This window comes from Cyprinodon tularosa, unplaced genomic scaffold (genome assembly GCF_016077235.1).
Source record: "Cyprinodon tularosa strain WSP-4 unplaced genomic scaffold, ASM1607723v1 ctg120, whole genome shotgun sequence".
Lineage (NCBI taxonomy): Eukaryota > Metazoa > Chordata > Actinopteri > Cyprinodontiformes > Cyprinodontidae > Cyprinodon > Cyprinodon tularosa.
In genome coordinates this window covers 1730153-1748194 of record NW_024038004.1, presented here as the reverse complement: position 1 = coordinate 1748194, position 18042 = coordinate 1730153, and the positions used below count along the sequence as shown (strand labels likewise).

At 38.7% G+C, this 18042-nt stretch overlaps 1 protein-coding gene across 1 annotated transcript; it reads right to left on the bottom strand.

The window, feature by feature from the left end:
- Positions 1-126: 126 nt before the first annotated feature.
- On the bottom strand, positions 127-17821 carry lclat1 (lysocardiolipin acyltransferase 1). Its single transcript, XM_038272926.1, has 6 exons — positions 17488-17821; positions 7632-7799; positions 7301-7499; positions 5330-5476; positions 3087-3203; positions 127-1893 (listed from the first exon to the last, which is right to left on the bottom strand). Exons 2-6 carry the CDS (start codon positions 7797-7799, stop codon positions 1379-1381), a joined length of 1146 nt encoding a protein of 381 aa, XP_038128854.1. The 5' UTR covers positions 17488-17821; the 3' UTR covers positions 127-1378.
- Between the last annotated feature and the right edge of the window lie 221 nt (positions 17822-18042).

Below are 18042 nucleotides of genomic sequence, written 5' to 3'. Positions count from 1 at the left end.
TATATATGAATAAAGCCTCTTCTACACTTTGTAATAATATCCAATGCAACTATTACCCTGTGTTTTCTTTAATTTTACTCTGAATCAAGCAACTCTATGAAGGCCTTGAAGATTTTTTAGTGATGATTAAACAAAATCATGAAGACCAAAGAAAAAATATGGCTTTAGTTTCATTTCGTCAACTTTAAATTCAGTATGGCACATCTGCATCGGTAATGTCGTCCATGTAAACCATCAGGCCAGGCAAGGAGAACATTAATTAAAGAAAAAGACAAGAGGCCCAGCTATTAAATGTCCAGACAAATGTTTCTTGCTACAATAAAGGAGATAAATGATCTAAGTGTGGAAAAACAGCAGGTCTAGACAAAAGAAGTCAGTGTTATTCTTTCCTTCTGACCGTTTTTATCTGCTGTGCTTTTGGTGCCAATCCTTTGAATGGTAGCATTATATTATCGTTGCTGTCTGCACGCACAGTCAGAGCAGTTCTGGTGCCCTACTGATGGGTGGATACAGGTGAAGATGATTTACTCAAACAGATGGGGAGGAATGAGTTAAGCCTGGTGTGATTCTTTGTTTTTGCATAAAACCCTAATAAAAACAATTAAATTTGAGATTACAATGTGGAACTTTTTTTGTTGTTGTTGTTGAAAGGTTCCAGTGACATGAATTCTGCAAGGAGCTGTAGACCTGACTAATGTGGACCGTTCCTACTTTTTCTCTGGTAATATGACAGTTTGTTTCATTGATAAACTAATAAAAAGTCCCTCCAACCAGTGCTATTTTAAATGTTGGTAAAAGTCAACAAGTCATAACAGAAAACCAATGGCAACATAGCATACAATAAAATGGGTTTTATAGCCATGGTGATTAAACAAATACCAACAGCACTGTCTCCTGACCGATGCCAGAAAAGACTAAATAACAGTTTAAACACAGACGACATAAAACTGGTAAAACACATCAATAGCAACTTATTTAACAAGGATTGTGCACCCAATTTAAAGTCTCATGTTGTCATTGAAAAAAAAAAAAATGTGCTGAACTTTGTGTTTTTTTTACGCTAGATTTAAATGATTTTAGAGGCTCAGCCCTAGAGCTAACAGATGGTTTATTTTCTTCTTACCCTGACTGCACAACAGGTCAAAGGGAACATCACATGTGATGAATACCTTAAACCCAGCAAGGATAAATAAACCCAACATTCCTATTTTTATTTCTTTTTTTTGCCAGAGAGTTAATCTATCCACTGAAGCGATCTGAAGATGCACTTGTTACCCTCTGAGGCAGAAAAGCTTCTGTTCCTCTAAGGGATTCAGATCAGGCTAACAGCACTGATCTGCTTCAAACTGAATTGCTGGTTCTTTTAATCCCCACCTCACTACTGAATTTTTTTGTCAAGCATTTTTTCCTTCTCACACTTGGATTTCCAGTACTGATGGCAAGCCATCTCCAGCAGCTCCATCCCACCAGCCAGCTTCTGCTGGACTGTGTAGACTATAACCATAACCAGGACATAGAGCCTGAAGGTAGACCAGAGCCACAGGCCTGTGAAACAAAACGCGATGAAGCTGCTCCAATACAGCAGGGAGACAGCTTTGATCAGGGAGACGCGCAGCTCTGACTTACAAGGCGGCACTCGTGCAAAGCCGTCCCTGTCGAAGCCCCGAGGCTGGCCTGAGTAGAAGTCCCGCAGACGGATCTCCTTCTCAGCCCAGCGCTCTCGACACCAAGACTCCAACTCAGAGGAAGAGGAGGGAAGTGAAGAAACTGGATAGCGGCGTACGTGGAAGTGGATCTCTCGTGGAAAATGTCCTAAAACGAGGTGACGCTCCGTCTGAGGGATGTTCTTAGGGTACGCCACTGTGATGTCATGGACAGCATCAAGGTTGTCTCCTATGGAAAGAAAATAAAAACAACTATCAGGATGGGTGTGTCTGTCGACCTACATATTAAGCTAGCAAGGCAGGAGATTTATTTCTAACTCTAAGGCACAAGTCAGAATTTTGAATTTGTTCTTAATCTTCAGAAGAAATGCTGAACAATGAGATTTTTTTCCAACTTTTCATTAGGTGTATTAAACAGGAACTTCAATATTTTTTTTGGCTCTTTAATGCATCAACAGCACATGCTTTAAAAAAAACAACAACAAAGAAAAACCCAGTAAAATGTCATTGATGAATTAATTCAGCGCGTTCTTCCTTTTCTTTTTTAAAACTAAAAGCTACCACCTTTATCACAGAACCTGAAGCACATTTTCCCATTAAACATCCAGGAAAACCCTGATCTGATCAGTGTAGCTCTGAAGAATTTAACAATAAAAGATAATCCTCTCTACTTTTATACATTCGAAATTTCAAAAAAAAAAAAAAAAAAATCACAAATGATACTGCTGATTTTAACCTCCAACATCCGTGATTACTGCATATCCGCAGTGCTCTTATGAGCAGGAAAAGCTAAAATAAACATCAATTTAATGGGAAGACACCTGGCAGCGCTGAGTTCTGCACAGCTCAGGTAAAAATAGAGATGATAAAGCAACAGTAGAGATAGTTAATATGTGCATGATGTCAGTCAGCTGTGCAAAGACAGGGGTGAAGAATTAGCCACCATATGATATCACAACACCTGCTTGGAGAAATGGTGTCATCATCGGCAAACAGGAAGAGTGTGGGTGACACAGAGGGGCCAGATGTGGTATCAAAGCCCTCACCATGGAAAGGTGGGGCTGCCAGGACTAGCTGAAGCAGAAACATGAGAACCTAGAGAGAGCTATGATGGCTGGCAGTGGGATGAAACGCAAGTCTGGGACTTAAAATAATATCAGGTACCAGCTTTGTTCTATGAGTGTCAGTGGAACAACTACAGTCATTACAACTAACGCGTCATTATCTGTTGGTTTTGCTGATGGAAGATTTCCGTGGTGACAGCAGGCTTTCTGGCCAGTTTATTTTAACTATAACCAATATTAAATCAGTAGAAATACATGCGTCTGTCGTCTGACCACACACTAAGTGTAAGAGCACCGTTAGCACGCTGAATACAGACGTTACATAACACAAGAAGCCGGTGATGCGGATCCCCCTGACCTTTTCTTAGTTTGTCCACGATGAAGGTGAATCCGGTGGTGCGGGGATGAAGCACATATTCCATCTTTGGAAGGTTGTTCTGCACGGCATAGGCATCACTCTTTGCTCTTGTGTTCTCTGCAGGAGAGATGAAATTTACAATCATAAATACTGGAAGAAGCAGCTCAAGTCACACAACTGAACATATTTTTATTTGTTTGAGTTAAATATTTTTATTTATTTGAAGTACAAACTGGCCATTTTTAGACTAAATCAACTTTTACCCCATATTACAACCTCAATCCATTTTATTCAGAAGTATTGAGATGACACTGAAATAAATTAGTGCATAAACGGGAATTTAAAATCTGAAGTGTGCCCCTCTTCCCTCTGATGCCTCTAAATAAAATCCAGTAAATCCATTTTTATATCAATCTATCATCTAATTCCAGTTTTGTAGTACTAATAGAGAAAAGCATCAGTGCATCATAATACCCGCCACCACCATGTTTCACATTAGGAACAGTGTGTTCAGAGTGGTATGTAGCGCTATCATTTCTTCATATGTCGCCATGCAGGTCATTCAGCAGAGCCATTTGCCTACAGCTGACCCCTACTTGTTAAATAGAGATCACCTGTGAGTATCCCAGTATAAATACAGCTGTTCTGTGCAGGCCTCATCAGTTTAATAGAAAACATTACTGAACAAAAAAGAAACGCATGCTTCATGTTCTTTCCATCTCCACAAATTTTTAGTTTTAAAAATTGCACCACAAACTCATGTACACTTTTTTAGGCCTGATGTCTGCATCTAAGGCTCTAGAATGAAGATTAAAGGAACAATTTAATGTAACAACTTCTACTTAAAATTAAAAGAACGGAACATGTTTATTCCCTGGTTTCATATGTCAAATTAAAGGAGAAGTTCGGTTTTTTACACTTTAAGCCCATTTTCTGTAGTGTCCAGGATGAAATCGAATGATCGACAGACACCAAAAGTTTGACAATTGGTCCTGTCTCTGCTTTTTGGCTCATTTAGAATCAACCCCTGGCTGCTTTAGAATGGCTAGCATAGAGCATGTCCGATAATGTCCTTAAAACAACCTTAAACGTTCTTTTTTTAAAATATGCTACTCACCGTGTCGTCAGCGCTGTTCAATGACGTTCCAAAAAAAGTTTCGTGAAGAAAAAACGTTCCTGTAGTGTTTTATTTAGCATTTTGTAAATCCCATTGAGTTCTGTAGGAATAGTCAATATTCCGCTGCCACCGGAAACGGAAATGGAGCCTGTTTACACAGTTGTAGTCTTTTCGCTTCACTCTGTGTACTCCGACGTCGAGAATCAAGAATCCACCTTTCGTATTCCATTTTCAGAGTTTTTTAAAGTGTTTAACAGAGACGTTAGCACCTCGACGTCGGAGTACACAGAGTGAAGCGAAAAGACTACAACTGTGTAAACAGGCCCCGTTTCCGTTTCCGGTGGCAGCGGAATATTGACTATTCCTACAGAACTCAATGGGATTTACAAAATGCTAAATAAAACACTACAGGAACGTTTTTTCTTTACGAAACTTTTTTTGGAACGTCATTGAACAGCGCTGACGACCCGGTGAGTAGCATATTTTAAAAAAAGAACGTTTAAGGTTGTTTTAAGGACATTATCGGACATGCTCTATGCTAACCATTCTAAAGCAGCCAGGGGGTGATTCTAAATGAGCCAAAAAGCAGAGACAGGAGCAATTGTCAAACTTTTGGTGTCGATCATTCGATTTCATCCTGGACACTACAGAAAATGGGCTTAAAGTGTAAAAAAACGAACTTCTCCTTTAAGCTTTTAGCTTGAAGATGCTTAAACACAGATATGTGCAGATATGGGATGACATGATTATACAGAAGGGGGACAAATGTAAAACAATATGTGAGACTCAAGGTTAACAGGTCAGTTGTGATGTAACTAGACTGACGTGATGCATAGAGAGGTTTAGCTCCCCTCAGGACAGCGACTCATGCCTTTGATTAGCTAAGCTGTGAACTCAAGGGGCTTTAGGCAAAAAGTCAAATCCTGAGCCCTGAGAGATCAGAGCCCTCTTGTTGTAATGACATTGTCGGGGACGAGTCAAGGGATTTAGAGATGGTTTTACACCTTTAAATTATACTTGCATAACAGTGTCAGTGTTAGAACCAGGTTGGTATGTTACACATTCATTCAGAGATGAGTCGAACGGAGGCAAAGCCGCCCTACAAGCTGCATTGTTTACATCCCACCTGTGAGGTCTGTCCCCTCTGGGAACAATAACAGCTGTAGAGGCTCTCTGATGTCACAGAAGTAGTCCAGCATGTTTTCCAAATGTTTCTTGTCCATCTCCCAGCGACGCTGAATGAAAACAAAACAGGCCACCTGCATTGCCCAACCTGGAAAGTACACAAAGTTTTTCCACAAATAAGTGATAAGATTTCCAACTTTCACCAGGTCTGCTTTTTTGATTAACAAAAGAAAAAAACAAACACCTGGTGTTAAACCTGTTAAATATACACAGCATTGAAACCCGGCTTGTTAAGAATTTTTATGACCTGAATTGATGTTAAACATTTATTTGAAAATCCACCTAAAAACAAATCTACCCAACATGTGAGGTTTGTGGTGTTTCAGTAGTTAGGATTTTTTCTAGTTTATCATCAGTCATTTCTTTTAACAATACCTCTCAAAAGTTTTCACACCCCCAACTCTTTTCTTTAAGTTTGTCATATTACCCCAACTAACTAAACTTGTAACATGGTAGGACATAGATACATGTTTTTTGGTAAAAGTTTTGTCTTAATTTGTGTTTAGTCTCTGTGAATGAACCCTTTACAAGCTGATCTTTCATTGCATTTACAGCTACCATCGTCCCACTTTATATCTGTAAGAACTTTGCAAATCTACACATTGAAACTAGCGTTGGGTTTTAATTTGAACTGTTTGGTTCCTATTGAACAAGTATATAAATATCAAACCTATGAACTCTAATATAATCTTATGAATTTTCTTTTCACATTTACAGTCACAAATATTCAGTGTTTGATGCTGCAGGTACTTATCTGTACCATTTGATTATTTTATGTAACTGATTCTGACTGCAAAGCTGAAGCGGGTGTCTGAGCTGGAGGAGAAAGCAGCAGGAAGGCATCCTGACAGAGTTTAAATCCTCAGCATTGTTTACTGCACCTCAGCTCCACTATATGGAGGAATCATCAGATGTCATACACCTTCACTCAGTTAGAGGGTTTTATCAAATGAAACGGATCCCAAATTAACTAAAATAAAAAAAAATAAAAAAAATTGAACTTACTCACATTATTTATAGGTTTGGCAGCTCTATGTTAGAGTGCCTTATTTCTATCCAGAAAATGAGGAGGGTATCTTTAAGGACATAAAGTAAGGCGAACAAAGTATATTAAAGGCTCTGCTCTCTGTGGACAGGGTGAGAAGATAAACGAAGAACAAACACCCTAAGGAACCTACCTTAAAACACTGTTGCGGGATTTTAGAGATGCGCTGTTCTTTGCATAATATAATCCCATTGCCAGCATCACAGGGAGCTGTCCTCTCATTTCATTATTCAACTTTAAGCACCATTTTAAATGGTGAATTAAAAAAACAGATTGTTGAGCTCACAACCCTGAGGATTCTTCTTCGCTTATATTAGGCAGCTTCTATTTTCAGTCAGTGGACTGGGCATTGATACCAGGAATTGAAAATAAAACATCTGAGTGATTCCGTGAGAATTTAAAGGTTGGAAACAGATCTGAAAGATTATCGAATCTCAATGCCCAACTGTAACTGAAACCTTCAAACATTTTTCAGAAAGATGTCTAAAAATGCATAAAAATAGCCTATCTAAAGATCCAGTCTTTTTAAGTCATTCTGCGGGTCTTCAATCAGATTTAGAATGGGACATTCAAAAGGATAAATATGTTTTGTTTAATCAAAGGGATGCTGCTATGAATACTTTTGAAATAGGCAAATACTTATTTCATCCTTTGATAAGAAAGTCAGGAAACTATTGCTAAATATTACAAAACGTCAGTCCCTTTAAGGGAATGAAGAAACATGGATGGCTCAAGGCCCTAATGTTGTGTAACTATAATTTTAGAAAATGACATGTAAAGCAGTGATCGTGTTACACAAGTGCACCAAGGAGTGTTTGTGTATGCGGTTGTGTGTGGAAAAGGGCACGGCACCCACTGCATACACACCGAAGCCGGGCACCGCCTTGAGAGCAGCCTTGAGGCAAATCTTTTCCAGGCGAAGGTAGCTGTACCTGAGCAGGCAACACCAAAGGAACATCCAGTCCAGACGGGTGCGGTGGTTCATGATGATCACACTCCGCTCCCCAGGAATGAAGCCATCCCCTGTGATCACCACCTTCACCCCAAATACCAGCTCTAGCAAAGACTGGAGTAGAGAAAAGAACAGAGGTTACCAAAGAAAAATAAAAAGAAGAATTAAACAAAGACCAATCCAAATGAGATGTGTGGCTGAGTGGATTTAATACAAGCAGTCAGTTTTTTAAGCTAATGTACGCACCACAGGCAGGGTGAGCCAGGTAGCAACAATTCGATCCGTAAGCCAGCGGTACCAAGCCGGAGATATCAGCATGAGCGGCAAAACTGGACCCAGCATGACGACACTTCCAAAGAAACTACCTAAAAATAGGGTTATAATAAAGTAGAGGCCCCGCACAGACACAGCCATCTGTAAAAGACAAGGAGATAAGAAGGAATCTAATTTATCCATGGAAAATTACACTGACAGTTAAATGGACTAGTCTACAGGACGATGGACAGAAGTGTCCAAAGTTTTGGCATTTATTGTGCTTGGGATTTATTCTTCACCTGGAAAATCTACAACATGAAACAAACATGATTATTGACACTTTCATCTACAATAACAACTGTGGTGCTGGAGATCATCAGACATATTTTCCCACAAACAGTGGAAAATCCAGGCCAGACATTCCGAGCATGGAATGTAAATAAGTGACTCTTTTTGACGGTAGCTCATACATTGGGAGTGTAAAACATACTAAATCAAGTTCGGCTGAACATGCACTTTGGACTTATTCTGACTCTTTAAACAGAATTAAAAACAAAAAAAAAAATCGCTGACCTATCAACTAGTCTATCAGTGAGGAGATCATGTATACTGGTTCTTTTGAAGGAAACCACATTATGTGCGTTTTAGTCACCGGATGCAACACAATGTTCATATCGAATGCCACTAACTGAAACTAAGTATCCCTGAGGATAATAAGCTTCAGGAATTTAATACCAGGGACCTTCAATTGCCCATGACGTGTTTGATATAAATGCTTATGTTGCAACCAACTAGCTTCCCCTTCCAAACACCTTTGATAACTGGAGTTCGGCTGATTTCATTTGACTTTAATGCAGGTCTACAGTATGTGTGCTTTTAAAATTCCCTGAAACTGGGAACATTCCAGCTTTGGAAAGGCAGCGACAGATTTCAAGCCCTTAAAAATAAAAAAATAATTAGAACTGTAAATATTGAATCAGAACATATTTTTATTTTTCCCTTAACTGGTGTCTTTCAGCCCCTTTACAGATAGATTACCTAGCTTTGATGTCTGGCTTAAGTGTGGAAAACTTGGATACTGATTTCCTACATCCTCCAGATACATGTAAGTTTTAACAGGAAACATCTAACAGTTTAACAGGGAGGGCTTTACGCCCAGGGATATTTACTTTCTTCTTCTTTTTGCATTAATTCAAAAAGGGTTTTGAAAATTTTGTTTCCTTCTAAAACAAAGATATAGAGATGTCTTTAACCTAACAGCCTTTGCTTTGCATCCTTATATAAAGGAGGCTGTAGACACTCTTTAACTCACATGAGACCAAATATCACATGACAGAAAGTGCCATCTTATGAATATATAGGTTAATATAATACATTTGCAGTGCTGAACTGTTGTGATCCAGTTACAGGCATGAAATCAGCTTTTCCGCTGCACACTTCCTGCTTTATAAATATTGTTCCATGAGATCATGAGATACCACAGAAAAATTGCCAGAGCAAGCATACTCTATGGAGCACTGTACTGCAAGGCTGCCCCTCCTCCACCTGTTGCTATGGATATCAGGTCAGCTGGCCGAAAGGAGGCTGCAGTTCTTTATTCTTCTTGTATTTATATGCTAAATGGGTTGACTCAGAAGTCTAAACTTATCTTTCACTACTATAATCCTGTTTCTCTGGCTGTGACTAACTGGATATGCTCTCTTCATCCTCTGACATGGGAGCTGGCTCGGAGCTTGTCTGCCTGGCTGTGTTTTTTCTGAACGGGGCCGCCTGTGGAGCTGGTTTACAGTTTCCTTTTGTATCTCTGCTTACTTCTGTCTGCTTGAACTCAGTCGGCCAGTCATTTTGCTCACAGATAATTAATGTGTTACCATGAAATGTTAATAACATTCATCAGAAGTGAGAATAGGAGTGACTAACAGCAAAAGTAATAATTGCAAAGCTGTAACTGCTACATTTCCTTTTCATATTATATTCTTTAATAAACATCTTTTTTTATAATACTTTCCATTGTTTTATATTTGAATATTGCTCCACATTTCAAATATTTCTAGCTTTTTACCAAAATATGCAAGTTCAAAGTCATTATTGTAGCGTAAAGGCTGATTTATACTTTGAAACTAGGTCGTCTGCGTAGGTGTCGCAGAGACATCCCCGCCCCTTCAGCAGACACTCTGCTGCACCTTTCCCAAATTGTAGGTGACCGCAGACAGGAGGCCAGCTTGTTTTGTTTTTATGACCGCAATTGCAGAAAACGACTCGTGAAGTTGAACCAGCTAGAAGAGCAAGGTGCGCAACAACATTGGGACCCTTTTTCCACCTTGGTCCCTGCACTTTTTCGCCCTCATGTCCCTCCGTTGTCGGACAAACTTCCCCACTTCCTCTCCGCCTCGGCCGTATCTAAACCCACAGCATATAGCGCAGACCACGCTCAAAATCGAGCATAAATCAAAAATATCTGTGTCAAGCTCACGGCGACACACTGCTGCAGGGAGTACAACCAGCCCTTAAGACATATTTGTTCCATTTTAAATCAAAATTAGGTAAATTATATTTTACATTTTTGTTTGAAACATTTAGGTAAACACGATGAATCTGTGATATTTTTAACTAGAAGCTATCATGCCGTGGGAACCTCAAATTAAACAAACCACAGGCTGACGCATCAAGACCATACTGGTGCTTTGGGGAGCTATATCATCCTCCAGCAGGTGTTTTCCTCTTCTCTATGAACTTCAGCTCACAACGTTTCATCTCAGTTACTCCCATAATTGCATAAACTCCTGGGTTTTAACCACTCACTCATTATCTTGCCCTTGTTGACACCCTCTTTGGGATCATGACGCAGCAGTTCTCATGGCAGCAACCACAGAGGCTCAGGGTACGTTTAAATAATGCAAGCGTGTTTGTGTGTATGATTATGCCGGCAATAAGGGTTTAAGGGTTACTAGGGCTTAATGATGGAAAATGTAAGGCGTGTCCAGAGAGGATAACAAGGCTTGCTCAGCACGCCAACCAAAGTTTCACTCTCAGCAAATGTGAAAACACACCTTTGTGTGTCTGCTGGAAGAAACACGTAGTCTATATATGGAACAGTATTAGGATCCATACACCTGGAGCCAGGGATATAACAACTCAACAGGATTATGAAATCCCAAACTCAGACTTGGTTCTGCAAGACATAAACCCCAGAGAGATATCCCTTTACGCAAAGCATCCACTTTGTTTTAATAAACCATAGGCTAGAAACACTTGAGCGTTGCGTTTAGTCTCATCCGTTTTGTTGGCTAAAAAATGTATTTAAATCACCATAGAAATGATCCTGGAAACACTTGCCCAAATACAGCCCTGCAAAACTCACAACATACTCTTCAGAGTCCAAGTCTGGCTTTTCTGGCAGAGATGCTGCATTCCTACATTTAAGCTAAGTTCAGACATCCCAGCAGTGCAGTCAGGAGTTCAGCTGTGTCTCCGCTAAGCAATAAGCTTCAAGTGGTTTGTTCATCTGGGTGAGAAATGAGCAGAGGATGGAGCAGGCAGATGAATGCAACAACTGATGCAGAAGATAGAAGTTTAGATCTTCTCATCCTGTTTAGGCAAATTAAATCTGCTCTACCTGAAATAATTACAAACCTGGAGCAATTTTCTTTCCTGCATTGATGAAATGCTGATCAAAACTGAGTATTAATTCTTTCCAAAGTTCACATTTACAAAAAAAATAAAAATAAAATGTTCCCTCAGAAAAACAACAACAAAAAAACTGGTTAGAATCTGTCAATCCCTTCACGATTTATACAATCTACCACAAAACCTACATTCCTTTTCTACATTTTATTGGCACTCTCTGCTAAATATAGTTTCTGAATCAAAATAAAAATCACTCAAATAAATTTAACAGCATACTAATCCTTGCAATAAAAATCCAAACCAATGAAAACTGCAAACTTCAGGACGGTATTTAAAAGAAACTAGAATTGGAATAGCTTGTAAAAGCCTCCTCTGTGATCTGCACATTTGTACTCCAGCATCCAGAATAGTGTTACATCTTCCTAACAACGTGCTAAATAATATTCTGAAAATCATCTAAATGTAATTTCAAAAGAAATCTTCATTGGGCAGCACAGTTTAAAATGTACAAGCAACACTCGCCTGTGCACATGTTCCAAAGCCACTTGGGTGGCCAGTTAAATTTCTTGTGAAGAGGTTAAGCAATGGAAAAAAAAAAATAGTATTCTAAAGCACACTGATAAAGATTTTAATCTGTGTAAAATCAGTCGGAAAATAACAATTCAAATAGTATATAGCAGAACTTTTACATTTAATTATCAGAGTTAAAAAAAAAGTTGAGGCATCTAGTATCAGATACGTAAATCACTAAGAATTTCAAAATTTTGATGAAGCAGACATTTTGATGTCTTGCAGTAAATGCACAGGAGAGTTTCACATCCTGCTTCATGGATATACGCCTCTGTTAATGTTAGAATGATTTCCTTATGGTGAAAAAGAGTCTATTATTAAGTTCTGACAACAGCAGCACAGGCTCAGACTCGCTTGTTTTGATGACCTTTCTATGCGCCACAGAAATGTTAAACAAAGCTTCATCTTTTTAAGAAGAATGGGCCCATTGACCTCTATACTCAGTTAAAGTCAGCGCTTTTGATTTAATAACAAAAAGACCGGCTGTGAAAATGGCGTGCATAGGACACATCTAAAGTAAAATACACCACTAAAACAAATAGAACACAAAGGCCCATCTGATGAAGTGGAACTTTTACAGAAATGTGCATCCAGTAAAGTGCCATAATAACATTTGAGAAATTGTTATCTGAATGACTCAAAAAATATTAATGGAAAGTTTTAGACCGGCCTGGGTAAAGTCCAAACATAAATCAAAATTTGAACTACTATTTTAATCTTACAAATCACCCAGAATGGTTCAATTTAGGGCTGGGCGATAAACCCGATTTTTACCATTACCGTCATTTACTACGATAACCGGCACAAATTTTCCCATGTTGGTAAATAATTGTGTGCGCTGGTGGCTGGCATTTCCGTCCCCTTTAAGACACTGCAGCATGTAGGGAATAAACAAAGAGAATGGCGGATGAAGAAGCGTCAAACAGCTGTAAACAAAACTCCTATGGAGCCGAGCATGAGCAGAGATGAAGCTGAGCACACAGAAAAGAAGTCGAGGGCGCGTTGTCAGAGTTGAGCGCGCAGCAGACCGGTTTTTAGCGAGGGTGTGTGAATTTAAACGATGCAAATTGTTCTCACTGCACGCTCAGTTTGGTGGCACCAAAATTTCGCAATAGATGTTGAGCAAAAGAACACGTTTGCCTGAAAACCGTCGGGACTACCCAAAGTAACACATCCAACCGCCACCACCTGCAGATAATTGAGAAATTATCGTGCGTTTATCGTTACCGAGGTAAGACTGCCCAATTTATTGTGATATTGATTTGAGGTCATATCGCCCAGCCCTAGATCGATTCAAACTTTTTGGCAGAGTGGCCGAAATTACTCACTATAGGTTGTGAAATAATATTTGGTGCTAATAGTGGCACAAATATTTTCTAGACTGTAGCAAATTATTTTGTACAAATGACCATTTCCCTATCACTTGAAAACTGCACATTTTCTTTAATCAGACAATGTTTTTTCTGATAAGGAACTCTGCTTGACGATATCTAATATTTAAATGAGAAAAAAAAGACATATCAGAGAAAATCTTTCAGGGGGGCAGACCCGTTTCTATTACTGAAAGCCAGTGCCTCTATTCTCTTTAATGATGTACAAATATGCGGCAGAAACATGGAGAATATGTTCATACAGAGCTGTCGACTGCAAATAAAATGTAAAATGTCATGTTTCAATTTTATAAATTGAGTGATCTACTTATTCAGAACAAACTAACAAGGCCAGCTCTAAATCAAAGCTATATGAGCCAATTTCAAAGTGTCTTGAAGCCACTTCTATTATAAGCAAACCTCATAGGGTTAACATGAAAAGGAATCTTAAAAATAAAACTTAAAATAAGAGATCTTTCAAAACATGAGGAAGTGATAACTCCAACTTCAGTGCTGTGTTTGAAACCGGCGGCTGCGTACTCCAAAGGTCAAGTTCGTTGGCCGATTACGTTATAGTGCGGCGTTGTTGCATGTTTCTATTCAAAACCCTTTCGTATGTGGCTGACAAACACAGCCTTCTTTTCACCTGTTTTAAGGACAGTACCACTGTATCCTATGTAGTCTTGGGTATCCCATGATTCATTGTGAGTGGAAGCAAGCTGGCTTCTCCGTGCTCAGAGGAAAAAGGAAAATGGTGCCAAAAAGTGATGAATATTGTAAGTGCAGTTTAATATAATACAAGTATGTGAATAATTTTGTTTTGACTTTATGAAAATAGTTCATTTTAATAGTTAGTGAGCCAGATATTTAGGTTTTATCTGTCCCTGTACAAATGGGTTTAGCTGACTTTAAAGCACAGATTCCAGTGAACTACAAATCGGATATCCGCAACATCAGTGCTGCTGCTGAAGCTCCTCAAAAGTGAACTTAGCAAACAGAAGAGTAGTAAATAGTCCACCATCCATTCTTGGTAGTGCTGACAGCTGGAGAAGGCTTGAGCTGTTCGGATCTATAGCTGAACTCTTCCAGTATTCTCATTTCACATCCTTTTCGAAGGACCCAGTACAGGTAGGCTTGGATCTTTGGAGCAGGCAGCGTTTGAAAATCGATCAAAGCCAAGATTTCTAAAAGCCATTTCAAATTTCCTTCTGTAAAATATTTCTCCTCAGTGTTAACAAGAAACACCACTAGGCACTAGCCATATAGGCACTAGCCACTAGCCATATCCTGGGGCACAAAGTACTGGGGGAGACAACACATAAAATATGCTTGTGAGAAATAATTATGGTAGCTTATGAGCATAACAACATATTTAAAATAAAAATATGTAAAGCATGTTATTAGAAATAAACAATACAAAAATATTTGCTTGAGAAAAAGACTTCTAGAGTGAAAGGGTTGAAATTTATACTTGCATACTTGCTCCCATTTTTTTTCTTACGGCAGTGCATCCAGACAGTGTCATTTATCTGCAACCTGTGACGTGCTTTAAGTCTGCACATGCGCATCGCCACAAGGTAGGGTGGATCGTTGGATAGCGCTGATTGTCAGAGCAATGGCACCACATCTGCTTCTTCTCTCCTTCCCATGGCTCGAGCCACCCGCACAATGGGCTCGAAATCATAAACAATGGTTGCTTTAATGTTCTTTCAGCTTCGTCTTCCATCATGCCAAATTTCTTAAGTGTTTTCAGTTGTGAGGTATAACTGGTATTACCAATATATCCATCTGGTGGCTCTACAATCAACCAACCCCATGACATCACTACGTGGAGTACTGGGACATGACGGTGCCCTCACCAAAAGAATTATTGACCAAGCTATATTTTTTTTCTTTTCTTCATTTATATCAAGTTTGTAAGATAGTTTTTGATAATAGTGAGACACAATGTCGTAAATTAAGTTAATTCGGCTAACCATTTCATTTCCACTTTAAAGCACTGCTTTAGGCTCATGGATAGAATGTGTTTACAGCTAAATAAGATTAAGCTTTCTTAAAAGCAAGATCTATTAAAGTTTTATAAATTTTGTGCTTATATACTTCTCAGAATCTGTTGTTCTTTCAGCAAATGGCACTTTAAGAATCTTAAAAATATACTACACATAACAATTAATTGATTACTAAATTAGTTGCAGGTTATTTGTTTTAGCCCAAAATACGACCAAATTTGGTTATTTTTAAAGATCAACCAATCAAACAGTGCCTGCTTTAGAGAAAGACTTTTACACCCTGTTTGTAAAAAGGACTGCTACCGCAGGTCATTCATCCTTGCTGCCACCAGACTCTACAATGCAACAATACAACGGCAGTAACTTGTGCAATGTGCAATTTACTATTTGATACCCAGTGCAAAATCTATATCTATATATAAATACCCATCTAGATAAATACCCATGTAAATACCCTGTGCAATAACCCTGTATATGAATCCTGCTATTTAAAAAAAAACAAATAAAAGACTTCAGCTGTCATATGTGGATGCACTGTATATAGAGGAGTGGCAGCCTAGTGGTTAGGGTATGGAGGTTGGAATCCTGAGGTTCTGAGTTCGAGCCCCAATCCCGCAGACCCTTAAAGAGCAAAGACCCTTAAAGTCGTAGGGAAGCGGCCAACTGTTGCATTTCCGAATTCTCCTTAGTGATGCCCAACTTTAAACAAGTAAATAAAGTGAATGTGATTGGCGGAAGGTTCGCAACTATGTTGGTTGTGGCCGGTGTCTCAGAAGCATCTTGCTAACCAGTTAGCAACTTAGCACTAGTAGGGGAATAATGGGAAAGTACAATATGACCAAGAACTACTTGGAAACAACACTGTCAAGGAATGCTATTGACAGCCGAAACATGCAAGATGAGGAGAGTTTTCTGTCAGAGGTTGTGGATGAGTTTCCTACGTCATACATTTTTTATATAGAGTAGAAAAGCGGGGACGAAGTGGTTGAAGTTTGTTTGAGCCCTTTCTTGCAACGCTGCCAGTTCTTTTATCTCTACGCCTGCCGAACACACAGACATCCATCCCCGTGAACACTGGGATGTACCTCAATGGTACAGTAAATTATTCTTATTTCACCCGTTGCTTATATTAGCTGCAACATATGAATCAAGATGCTATGACCGAAAAAATTTGATTGACAGATGATTGTTAAAAAATTATTGGCTGAATTTAGGTGTACAAACTGACGTATAACTAACTGGCCTGCATAAAATAACAAAAAACACAGATTTTAAGACAGGATATTTCTAAATAGAAATGTTCTAACTTTTTGGACAATATGGTCTGATAAAGAGTACATTTATATACATGTTTAAGCCAGAATGATGTGAAATTTAAATATGACTTCTCTACTAACTTAACCCCACACTGCTCTCCTGTTGCCCCACGATGGCAGCCCACTGCTCCCCAAGGGGATGGTTAACCTGCAGAGGTAAGTTTCTCCAATGTGAGATCAATAAAGTTAAATTATTAATTAATCATACTGTATATACCCCATGCACCTTTTTCTTCCTTTGGCACATTCTTCTCTTTTAAGCTTAAAGAAATCCTTAATTCTTGTAGTCCAGCTACTTTTCTCCCCATTTACTTTTTCCCCATCTTAGTCTTATTTTAATATAGTAAATAAACTGAAGTCCCTGACATTCACTATAGAGCCCAGCATATAATATGGTTTGAAAACCAGTACTTCTGCTAGTGCAATCGCACCCCCTCAGGATATTTTGGGAAAAAAAATAAAAGTATTTTTTTTTTTTATGTATAAACACAACTACATGTTCTAATGCGACTATTAATGTGTAGTCAGAAACTAAACAGAAAGAAAACAGCCGTCAAAACATCAGCGAGCAATCTCTGAACTTCCACCTGTCCTTATATCTCTTTTCCTTTCATCATGAAATGCAGATATACAGATTAATGTGCTGGATAATAACCATGTGTTATCAGAAGTCGTTATTTTCCAACACAGTAACATTTTCCATCATCTATGGGTGGGGCTAAATCATGAGTAACCAGGAAGAAAATGCGGGTTAGCTTAAACTGTAGCCACATTTAATGAGATGCGACAAATACATTTTCTATAAACAATTGTAAAACAATTTCCCTGATACCAAAACCAAAATATGCAAACTTGATAGGAAAATTTAAACGAACAATAATGTTAAACCATGTTAGTTAATCCGCAGATACTGTTTGCTGTCTATAACGTTGTTTATATAAATAGCTATACTCACCTTTTGGTTTTTTTATCGTAAGCAGTTGCTGTTTATATTCAGGTGTGCCGGTTAAGCATGACTCAAATTAGCTGCAAGAACTTAGTTGCGACATTTTAGAAGCTAGCAGGTTGCTAACAGTAGCTAGCATACAAATCTCATCCAGAGCAGTTGTAGCAGCGTGGCACGCGCTCAGGTTTCCCCGAAGCATCTTCCGCTCTTCATCCCGCTGACAGGCAGCGTTAGCGCCGCTCTGAGCGGAGCTAAAAAACACAGCGAATATTCTCCAGACTTATCAATTGATGACGACCTCTTAACTCGTTACCTCTCACCTGTCCTGACACTCAGCCACCAACAGGTGACGCTGTTCGAACAAACTACTTCCCCCAAGTTTAATCGAGGGCCGAAGATGCCATTATTTTTTTTTTCTTCTTATTGTTATTATTAGATGCCATTATAATAAATTAATTATTAGCAAGATATATTTGTGTATATATACAAAAAAAAAAAAAAAAAAAACGGTATTAGGATCTGTTCACATACTCATAGCAATATTTAAATAAATCAGGAAATACC